This window comes from Tauraco erythrolophus, chromosome 18 (genome assembly GCF_009769465.1).
Source record: "Tauraco erythrolophus isolate bTauEry1 chromosome 18, bTauEry1.pri, whole genome shotgun sequence".
In the NCBI taxonomy this organism is placed as follows: domain Eukaryota; kingdom Metazoa; phylum Chordata; class Aves; order Musophagiformes; family Musophagidae; genus Tauraco; species Tauraco erythrolophus.
In genome coordinates, this window is record NC_141482.1 from 4,988,593 (window position 1) to 5,000,425 (window position 11,833).

The window sequence follows — 11,833 nt, forward strand, 5'->3', positions numbered from 1 at the left end:
GAAGGACCAAAACCATGTTTTCTTAGTATAAGATTTTTTTTCATATATTACAAAATTACAGTTTCAATAAAGAAGTAGAAAAATAGGAAATTCTTTGAAAAGTGCTTGCAAAAGACAAGCACTTCCTCAAAAGGCATTAATTATCCAAACTACTACACATAAATGATCCAAACATTCAGTGAACTACTGAGACAGTCCGAATCAATATACCGAACACAGAGGTTGAAAAAAAATGGAAATGTTTCTAACTAAAAGATCTGTCTCAAACTGGGGAAAGCCAGGTCTCAGTTACCGTTCTGGAATCCAGCTTCACTTGTGTCGGTATCATGTTCCTTAGGTAAGGGAAGAAGAGAAAGGAGAGAAAAAAAAAAAAAAAAGGGCATTTTAACAATAGAGTAGAAATATCAGATTCTTCTCTTAACTAGATCATCTGAGAAAGAGGGAATACTTGTTAGTAGAAGCAGCTGATCTACCAATACGTTCCAAACAGACTTTAAAGCATCAAATTTACTATAAAGAATTATTTCAGAGTACTGCTTGTGAGTAAGAACACTAGTTTCACATCTACACTGTAGCCCCAGCAAGCACTATGAACATCCGTGAGGACACACTGCTGTTACAGAATGCACCAGTAATGAACTGTATTTACCAGAACTACGCTTGCACGTATTAATCCCCCAATTAAAATAAACGAGAGACTTAATAAATTGAGCACTACACATTCTATACGGATTAACAGTCATAAAGTATTCTGGATCACACTTCACTGGTTTGATTTATTGTACAACACATATTATGGCTTAACACATCACTGTACCTCTTGCCTGTGACAAGCGTGGCTGCAACAAAGATGTATCAGCCTCAGTGCTGATACTACCAACTATTCACTTGTAATTCTGTTATTAAAAATACCTGATTCAGTTTCTTAAACTCAACCACTTGGAAGAAGATGTGCTCCAGGATATGTTTGGCATCTTGTTTCTCCTTTGGGAGTTTACTCGTTACTCCCAGGATGTCACCGCATTTTCGTACGTAAAACTCCAGGTCATCATCAGTACCTAAACAAGCAACCCAAGGAAGAAGGCAGTTGGTATCACACATATCCATATGAGCTGGGGAAAAAACGTACTACGAATCTCCACTTGTTGTTGGCATTCTGGGAGGTTAAGTCCTACAACTATGTTCACTGGACTAGCTGAGATGTATTCTTGCAGTTAGTACTTTCCCATCATTTTTAGATTTAACGTGTGTTTAGAATAACCTTAACATTTTAACTTCAAAGTATAAAAAGATGTGAAATAAATCAGCAAGAGTGTGCAAAGTAATCAAAGTAATTTATGCATAATACAGGAAACAGCAGATAGAAACACAATAAAATGTCATGTAACAAAATAAAATGTCATGGTACATAAAGTCATGTTATCAATTCCCAAGGCCTTCCAATTTCTTGGCCCAGGATGAGAGCAGTGGATTTTCATAGACGAAGCCCATGTTTTAAAATTAAGTGTAACAACCACTTTCCTCAAAAAACTTGGACTTTATACACAAATGTGTAAACAATCAGTCTGCTCTGCTTACATTTGTTTGTAATCTCTGCAAGACGAGCTTTCTCAGAGGAAAAAGTTTCGTCCAAGTCAAACAGCTCCAGAGGGGGAGGAGGCAATTCTCTGAAAGCAGGTGGAAAAACCTTGAAGAGAAGAATTAGCATGGTTTATTGCCATATATTTTTCTTATACTTTACAAAGACAATAGTTTTGGACTTAGATTGAACTTGAAGAAACGTTTGAAGTCAAAAGCAACTTCAAAGGCCAGAGTGCAAAGGCACACCTTTTTAAAAACTCCATTTATATTTCGTAAAAATAACTGAATATTCCAAAAGAGTTTAGTCACAAGAATGCCAGAATTATCATCCTGCATCACAATTAGACGTACTGTATTTGCAGTTTGGTTTTAGTTTTGCTCCATGAGATCCAGGTGATAGCTGAGATAACGGAGGTACTCAGCTCGCCACAACAGCTCACCTTGGAAACATATTCACACTAACTCCAGTAGGAGTATTTTGTTTTTCATGCATTCACTGCTTTTGCTGCAAGTTGGACTTCTGTTTTTAAAGAGCAGTCCATGAGATACTACTTTCAGTTGCACCCCTGCAGCTATAAGGATCCCAGTAATGTTTCCTCAGTGGCTGAGGTAAAGAAGGATGGAGTCATGGTGGCAAAACTGAAAGATACTCAAAACTGCCTGCTTTTCAAAATAAGTCTGACACTGCCATAGCTCGTGTCGTTGCTGTCAGCCCACATCTCTGCTGGCAAAAGTTTGGCCAGTTCTTGCTGTAAAAGACCAATGCTCCACTTTTTAATTCCCCGAAGGATAGGAGAGATGGAAGAAGAATGGGATAGACTGGCTGCTTGCCTGGCAGCAGTTAGTATATGACTCACACCACTACTGCTTTCTGAAATACCTCACTCTGTTTTCACAGTAAAGGCTGAACCAGCACCTCACAGGACTGGGAGCAGCTACTTGGCTGAAGGCTTATACACAAGGCATCCTGAGCTCTCCAGGAAGTTGTGCTATGCCACCAAGATGCTACATTGTCAAGCTTTGTTGATAAAAATTAGAAGTGTAAATAAGTGCTCTTTCCTAAAAGACAGTCCTTGTGATGTATTCAACTCCTAAGTAATTAATTATTACTGCAGTATTTTTATCTTTTTTCTTTTCTTATTGTTTTTTTAAAGAACTATGGAAATGACACACAGAGGTTTTACATGAAACAGAAGGGTTCTCCATGCACTATATTAGCAAGGAGACCACTCACAGCTGGCTGGAGGACAGGTAGTGGGGTCTCAAATTGAGGCTGAATGAGTTGGAGGGGTTCATGCTTCACATTCAGTTGTTCGTAGGCTCTGCGGCACAGAAAAAGAGAGAAGATACGACACAACATCCATTTCTGCTTGCAGGCCATAAAGGCTACAGAAACAAAGTTTTATGAAGACATGAGGGTCAACATTATGCACAGTCATAGCAGCAAAAAAACGGGACGACTAATTTTAGAAGGACCCCAGAGAACTACCTATCAGTAATAACCGACTTCTACAGCAAGCAAATTAGTTGAAATTATGACAGAGAAGAAGGTAACAGGAGGTGGATATGTAAGATGATAAAAAACAAGGAAGTCACCTCAATTCTTCAAGCAACTTTTAAAGGGATGAACGTGCATGAGGAAAAAGTGATGCAGTTCAAAAAGAGCAGACTTGGGATTTCAGAAAGGTTTTTCAAGAAGTGCATAACCGAAAGCAATTTTTAAAAGTTCTTTGTTATGGGATGAGAAGGGAGATCCCACTATGAATTCACATCTAGCAAAAGTACAAGAAATACAGAGTAAGAAGAAACAGTGTCCACAACAGAGTGGAGTTTCATGGAATCTGTGTTAAGCCTGCTACTATTCAATGTGTTCATACATGACCTGGGTAACAGATGACTCAGGAGGGACAAAGCTGCTAGCAATACAAAAAACTGGTAAAACTGAGCAGCAGAAAAATCTCAAGATAGAATAACTGGGATGAATGAAATGCAGCTTCAGTAAATGCCAAGTAATTCAAAAGCGGAAAAACAACCAGCTCTGTTATCACTCCAGAAAGTACCCAACATCACTGTAGATAATTTTACTAAAAATATCAGTTCAGTGCATCAGCAGTAGTTAGAAAAAAGGGAAAAAACAACGTCAGAAACTACAGCTAAGAGAAGAAGCAAGAGGAAACCTCACTGTCACACTCTGGTCTATCCATATTCAGAATGCTGCCTACAGCGCAGTCCCTTCTGCTCTCCAGCAGACACAGTTAAGCACAAACACAAAATGCAGAACACACAATGGGGAAATGAATAAAAAAATAAATAATCACAGTTGCTGACTTGATAACTGAAGGGAGGGCAGTTGTGTCCAGCTGATAAAGGGATGTATCAAACAGCTTTGTGAAGTCCCTTGGGTTCTCATCTCCTTCCTGCAGACAGACTCGCAGCTGCTCAGACAGCGCGGCTGTATCCGGGAGCACGGTGTAGTCTGAAATCTGAACACACACAGATACACACCCCTGCGATTTACAATGACCAACCCATTCACATAGTCTCTTTCCAGCTTATACCCCACCTACAATCTCATCTAGAAATAATTATCGCACTCTCTACCAAGTGTGACCATTTGCAGTGCAGCTTACTAGCTCAGCAGACTGTGCAAACTCTATTCTCTTAGGTGTAAAGCTACTCACCATCTGGATTTCTGACAATTCTTTAGAATTAACAGAGAGCTTACTAGCCAACCGTGAGGGACTGTCGTTCCTTTTATGCACACAGAGTATACAATTTTATGACATATGACATTTCCAAATAAAAATAGTGTTTGTGTGCATCAGTTAAAAAAATAACTAAAATTGATACACAGGTTGATCCCTACTCATATACAGAAAATCTACCTTCACTTCACGCACGTTCCTCTTGCCCGAAGACCCAGAGCAAAGTGCAAACTTACTAAGCTGAAGCAGCAAGTGATCTCATAAACATGGGCAAAATGGGAAGAGATTTTCATAAATGAAGTCTGATAATAGCAATCTAAGTCTGACAGAGACACAATGACATTATTTTTTATGTACAGTTCATCTACCTACTCAATCTCAGACCCTGAATAAAGGATTTGCAACAACAACAGCATCCATCTAGCTGTTAACCATTTTGTGCTGGACACATGGTTTCCCAAAACTGGTGCTGCTAGACCACACCATTGTTCACCTCCTTGTGATGGATCTCTCTTACCTCTGGGTCCTCCATATCCATCTGGTTTAAATGGATATCTGATGTGGTGAGCCACTGGAAAAGCACGTCCTGGAGAAGAGCAAAACTTAATTAACTTCAGGAGGGTCCAACTATTTCTTGTATTATGCTTAAATATTCACATTAAATCTACTAAATAACATACCATAAAAAAGAAAAAAAAAATGAGTAATAAATCAAAGAATATCTAGGGAGAAAATACAAACTTTATTTGTATTTACATATGGAAGTAACGAATCACGGCAATGAGCATACTTTGTATGAGGTGCATACTTTCAGGAACACCCCAGTAGGAAACTCCCCTTCTTACACATAACAATGTCACATACCCCACCTTAGAAAGTGCATTATAATCTCCAGGTATCAGGAGCTATATATGCAAAAGTTTATTATTAATCAGTAGCCACAATTAAGCACTAAAGAAGCTAAGAAAAAGTAGTAAAAAACCCAAACCTCTGCTGAATGTTTAAATATTAACAACAATAAAGTGAACAGAAATAGGAATGGCTTTTCAGAGTCCTATAACATAAATAATAAACTATATCTTTAAAAACTCCTTCTTGTTGGTTTTCCTCTAACAAATTCCTCAGCATGTTAGTGTTGGGTTAGAATCTCCATACTGAATCCATTTCATAGATGTCTTGTTCTAAGATGAAGCTAGAGAGCTTGGATTGCTTTGTAAGTGCTGTGAAGATCCACCAAGGTGGTTTTTTTTTAAAAAAAAAAAAAACAAACAACAAACTTACCATGATCTTACCATTTTCTTCTTTATCTAAATATTGATCGAGGAACATGTGGGAAGATCCCAATGCTGCCATCTTTCCACCTTGGTTCTAACAACAAAGAATACAATATAGCAAAACGTCCTTCCAAATTGCAGTTTTAGAGGCAACTCTTAATGCTGTCTAACTACAAAATGATCTAAAGAAATCAGAAATTTTGGAATAAGGAGTGGCAAAAGCAGTTGCAAACTTGGCAAGCTCACAAGGGTGCAGCATTATTATAAGAGCATATGCTCTTTAGGCTCATAAATTTATTAAAAATACTGATCTCCATTTTGTAAGAGCAGACAGATAATTGGCTGGCAACCAAAAAAATACAGAGAACCTCATCAGCAATAGTTGCACTTAGGCTATTTTTGCAGAAAACTATCATTAATGAAAATAGTGGGGTATCCTCAGGAAAAAAAAAATCACCTTCCTACTAAAGATATCAAAAAAACACAGCAGTGTTAGAAACTCATCTACACAGCAAAAAATGTGTTAGCATGTTTACGTTCATTAACAATAGTAATTCTTTGTTTGCATCCATCAAGTACTACTAGATTTCTGAAAATTCTTTTATAAACGAAAAGGGCTGGACAGGTAAGATAACAAAAATCTACGGGTTCCAAGGTGACAGGCCTCTTCCTCAAATCAGTATGGAATATTTATGAAGTTAATGGTAATCTTAATTACTAAATGACCACTAAAACAGTGGAGAAAAACCCGAACAATGAAATTTTAAAGAACTAAAAACATTCATCTATCAACCAAACATATAGTTTTTGATGACCATCAAATTAATGCTCCTCTGAACGCCATGCAAAGAAATTTTGCACAGAAGGAGGCAGACATCACCAGGATCATCTGGAGTTGGCAGGTGCATCAAACCCAGAAGTGGGTTGTCAGTACTCCCGGACAATTCACTCACGATTTTTGTGTAGGGTAGGGGGAAGTGTTTGTTATGTGCAGAATCATACCTCGTGCTGATAGAAAGCAAGAATAGGCCTGTTGAGTGGGAAGCAGACAGATCCTGTTGACAGAATGGCCACTGCTGGTTTCATCACGTTCAGCGTGGCACCAAACGGATACACGAAAGTGAGTGCTCTGCAGGAAACACAGCAATGCCGTAAGTACCTGTATGCATCAGGTAGGCTGGATGGATTTATAAAACTCAGTTTGTCTGCCTAAAACGCAAACTGTAATCGTGTGCTGGTGGTGGATCACCAGGAGGCAGGATTTCGAACAGTCAGATCATGACAGTGACATTTTAGTCTCTTTCTACAGGCTTTTCCAGAACCTTTTCCAGGTTCTTAAATACGTAACAAAGAACACACTTGATTTCTGCACACTCCTGCATCTGAGAGGAGAGTCATTAACTCACAGATGAATATATATTCTGGAACAAAACCACATAAAATGTTTTTCCACTTATGTTTTTCCTTGTAATCAATCACATGGTCATTTATTAGACTAAAAACTAGCTGCAAGGAAGAATACAAACGTTTACAATTGTTTACGGACAAACTGTGTTCTTTGCAATGCCTTTTCACTCCTCTGCAGCGCAGAGGGATGGAAAGTTAAAAAGTGCAATAAATGTCTACGTTACCCTGAATTAAGACTTTTTAAAAAGATGTAGGGTTGCTCATGTCTGCAGTCAGACCACCCACCATCTAGAGGCTACTCGTATTTACATTGTTTAATCAAACTCAAATCCACTGACAAGGGACAAAAAGAGATCTGGTCAGGACAGTAATAATTCCCTTCAACACCTATCACTCCTGCTACTTCACTGGTTACTAAGCACTACTGAAGAGATTCTCCTTTCCAGATAAAACCTTGAGGAGCAAGAAGCTGACATAAGAAATATGTTAGAAAACCTCAACACAAGCACAACACACTCCTGCTAGATTACAAACCTGCTAACTCCAAGCTACTCTAAATCTTTTCACATCACCTTCCTCAAAGGAAAACACTTACTGTGAGTCATGTCCACTTCCATCTTCATCTGTTGTCTCAAGCACTGTTTTTCTTGCAGCTTCACTGATTCCCCTACAAGATGTTGAAAAGCAAAACTTACTGAAAACATCGTGGATTACTGAGAGTTTACTGTAAACATTTACACACCCCAGATATTTACCTATTCAAAACTCCATCAGAGATTAGTGCTTCTTTTGGGTGGTGGTACTTGTAATATACATTTCGTACTACAGCATCTTGAAGAAAGAAAAAAAATAAAGAATTTTACATCTTAGCTGATCAGTGTGCTAGATAATAGCAATGAAAAAAACGAGTTTAGCTCTTGGATTCCCTGGGTGTTTGCTTCTAACAACGCAAAGCTGGCATATGGCTCCCTAAAGAATTCAGATCTGCCTTCACTACCACTTCTTTTCAGACATGCAGATTTAGAACCAGAATATATTTGCAAGTTCAAATGAAAATAAGCATATCTCCATGGCTTCTGCAAAGCACAGGGATGATCCAGTTAAACAAATACGTATCAAGTTTTACAGGTTCAAATTCTTTTTTTACACATCTTCCAAAACCATGATGAATCTAATATTGTTGATGCAAAAAGGCATAGTCTAGAAATGCCACCAAAGACCCTAAAAGTATTTTATGTACACCAAGACACAGTTGTTTTGATTTTTTTTTTCACACTGACAGTACAAAACCTAAAGAATGGTATTTTATTGGTCTGTTAAAAAAAATAAGTGTCACTGTTTATTCAGAGTGAGTATGAAGTGATTCAATCCATTAAAATGTGTGGAAAAATGTTTGACATGAAAGGCTTTTTAACAAAGAATTGCCACTGGAAATACTTTTCGTTAGTAAATAATTAAAACTGACAACTATAGCTGAAGACAGCTGAGTTGTTATTAAGGTAGTGTGTCCATGGAAAGCCCTTGGTGTGCTCCAGTATTACACTACCATGCACGTGTAGATTTCAAGAAAAAACATCTCTTAGACCAAAAGGTACTTTGTGACAGGGATCTGCTTGGCTTATACTGACAGAAGCTGAACTTGCTCTTTAGATTTTGCTGAAAGAGGAAGAATAAAAGGTATCAGTGACCCCCATTACCGTTATTGAAAACGATCCCATATTCTTCTAACAAAAAGTTAATATTTGTGCCATATCGAGACTCTCCGCCTTCTCTTAGCATCACCAGGATGGCTCCACCATCCTCCAGGAATTTCTTCAGAACTGAAAACTAGAAGACAGCAAAGATCCAGAAAAAATACACATGAAAGAAGCTACATACAAGACTGCAGGAAGTTATACTGAGATGAGGAAAGGTAAATGATTCAGACTACTCGCAATGAACTTGATCCTATGAGAAAAGTGTTCAAATTTCTATTTGTATAATAGAAATCTAATTTTTTAGATTCTTTTCTAATTTGCATTAAATAAATCTTAAAACATAATTCATTTGCAAACAGTTATTGGCTTCTTACCTCAGCAGCACTGAACTTTTCTCTTGGCCCTGCTGTAATCCACAATTTTACCCCAAACAGTTTCTCAGATGTGATCTCATCTTTCAAGCTACAGACAGATTAATAGACATGTTACTCTTGGATATGGTCCTGAACCACAACTTTTTTCCTTTTTTTTTTTTTTTAAGGATTGGCAAATAAACACAAAGCAAATCACTTCAGTCACTTAACATCCTTTTATCTAGGTTTAAAATTGACAACTCAAGCAAAAATAATCCTTACACATTTCAACTCACTACATAGTAAAGCCTCTCTACCAAGGTACTGTGGCAGATCCAGAACTGGTATAAACCACCACAGCTGCTATTAAACTTTGCACCTGATGAGCTTCCCCTTCTTTTTTGGTTTTGCTCTGGACACATTTTGTGCTGCACAGACAAGCAGCATCACACGTACAAGGGCTGATTTCTTTTTATAGAATCATAGAATGGTTTGGGTTGGAAGGGACCTCAAAGATGATCTAGTTCCAACCCCCCTGCCATGGCCAGGGAAACCCTCCACTACACCAGGTTGCCCAAAGCCCCATCCAACCTGGCCTTGAACACTTCCAGGGATGGGGCAGCCACAACTTCTCTGGGCAACCTGGTCCAGTGCCTCACCACCCTCAGAGTGAAAAATTTCTTCTTTATATCTAATCTAAATCCCCCTCTTTCAGTTTAAAGTCATTGCCCCTTGTCCTATCACTACATGCCCTGGTAAAAAGGGGGCTGCCCGGTGCGGAGGGGGCGGCAGCCCAGCCTCTCCCCGCAGGAGCGGCCGGTCCCTCCCGCGCAGCCAGGCGGATCCGCGCGGCCCGGGGGGCGGCTGCAGGGAGGCTCGGCCCCTCGGAGCGCAGGAACGCGGCTTCCCTCCCACGCCAGGGCTCCGAGGCGGCTGCTGAGCGCCCCTCAGAGAGCCGCCCCTCACCTCTGTACCCTCCAGCTCCCGCGAAGCCTCTTGCGCAAAGCTTTGTAGCTGCTGGCGAGCGTGAAAGCCTCCCCTTTGGACGCGTTGAAGACTATGGCGTTCCGCGGGCCCCTCTCCATAGGGCTACCCGGGGCTGCCGGAGCTCTCGGGACGCGAAGCGAACCCCCGGCGCTCCTGCTTCGCGGCGAGACCCCCGCAGGCCCGGGAGCGGGGGAGCCGGGGCGCTGCCCGCGGCGGCCGTTCCCACGGCGCGCTCCGCCCGGCAACGCGCGGGCCGCGGCGGCGCATGCGCACAGGCCCCGCCCCGAGCGCGGCGGCGGCCGGCTCCATTCCACCAGGGGGGACGGAACGGGACGGTACCACCGCGGCGGGGGGGTGAGCAGGGCTCGTTCTGCCCGGCCCCACGGCGGCTGCTCCAGCTGCGGGCCCCAGCTCCGGGAAAGGGCTTGGGCCCAGGTAAAAGCTAAAATCCTCAACCTTCTATTAATAAGGCCTTTAATTGAAAAAAAAAATTGCTTTCCCACTGTAGCCAAGCGCTAGGATAGAGCATAAAGCCAACACCCACCTCTCCCTGCTGCTCCCTTACACACAGGACCGAGACCAAGCACATCAGTGTATGCACTTTAATATAAACCGTGTCGTATTTCTCATGACTTCAGCATGTACAAGATAAAAAAAAAAAAATTGTTCCAGCACAAGCTTCCCAACACCATGAGCATCACACAAGTTCTAGAAAGCCCCTGGTTTCTCCCTGTGTTGCAGGTAGCAGCTCTTATCCCCCTTTCTCCTCCCCACAACAGCAACAGAACAAGGGCTTTAAAAAAAAGTGGGAAGTGACATTCAGTGAGTATACCAGCATTTATATTAAGGCAGAATAAATAACTGTGCTACATCAGTGACAGGTATCTAAGGGGTGCTGGAGCCTGCAGGACTGTGCTGCTCTGGCTCTGATGCAGAAGGGCTCAGCACTGCTGTCCCCAGCACAGGGTGCAGAGCTGAGCACAGGCTCCCCTTGCCCCGTGCTCTCCTGTGCTCCGTGCTGCTCCAGATCCCGCTCATCGCAGTCATCGTGGTGTGCCTCAGGCAAGTCAAGCACGTGCTGTGAAAAGATCCCCCACCCCAAGCAGGGTTCGGCCATAAGGCTATTTTTATTTCACCAAGCAACTCAGCCTCTTCCCCTCCCATTTTATCTGGGATTTTCCCCAAGCACACCAGCTTCTCCATAACAGCCTTCTTGTTGCTTCAGCAGCATCCCAATCCTGGATGATCCACTCACCTTGAGGAGGGACTGGCTGGCATGAAAGGCCACAGTACAGTTCAGAATTTATAAACCTGCATCTGCATTTGGAGCAATAACTGATGGACAGTTTCTCAGCTGAGCTCAATCCAGGATGAGTGACTGCAGTGGCACAGTCCACTTGAAGGAAGCCACTGCTCCTGGTAGTGTGAAGAGTTCCATTCTCTACTGGGGGGACAAAGCAGTTGGACACAGCTGGCAGAGTTAGCTCCACACACACAAAAAAATTGGTCAATTAGAGGGCCACGGCTGTCATGTGAATGATGGTACAAACCTCAACCATAAATACAACTGCAGTGTGAATACAATTCTGCCAAGTACAAGACACCCGGGGGAAAATAATGAGAATAATAATAATAATAATAATAATAATAATAATAATGTGTCCCACTTTCCCTGCCAGGGGAACAGTCATTTAGAGTGAAATCCAAATAGCAAAAATTAAGAGCTCTGTTCCATCCCAGCCAGTTAGTATATTAGTCCCAGTTTCCTTAAACCATGAGCAAAGGACAGTACCAATCCTTTCAAAAAAAAGAAAAAAATTCAACATAAA

General features: G+C 41.2%; 1 protein-coding gene across 3 annotated transcripts; it reads right to left on the reverse strand.

The window, feature by feature from the left end:
• IFT52 (intraflagellar transport 52) lies at window positions 1-10,166 on the reverse strand. 3 transcript variants are annotated; one of them, XM_086623006.1, is made up of 13 exons: window positions 9,984-10,166; window positions 9,039-9,126; window positions 8,665-8,794; window positions 7,723-7,798; window positions 7,563-7,634; window positions 6,563-6,689; window positions 5,568-5,654; window positions 4,804-4,872; window positions 3,910-4,064; window positions 2,816-2,903; window positions 1,579-1,687; window positions 913-1,058; window positions 1-332 (listed from the first exon to the last, which is right to left on the reverse strand). In XM_086623006.1, the coding sequence occupies exons 1-13, from the start codon at window positions 10,100-10,102 to the stop codon at window positions 285-287; spliced, it is 1,314 nt and encodes a 437-aa protein (XP_086479132.1). In that variant the 5' UTR covers window positions 10,103-10,166; the 3' UTR covers window positions 1-284. The 3 variants fall into 3 exon arrangements, with proteins under 3 accessions (XP_086479132.1, XP_086479131.1, XP_086479133.1); XM_086623005.1 differs by having other exon boundaries at window positions 7,563-7,661; XM_086623007.1 differs by lacking the exon at window positions 9,039-9,126 and having other exon boundaries at window positions 9,984-10,012.
• Window positions 10,167-11,833: the final 1,667 nt, after the last annotated feature.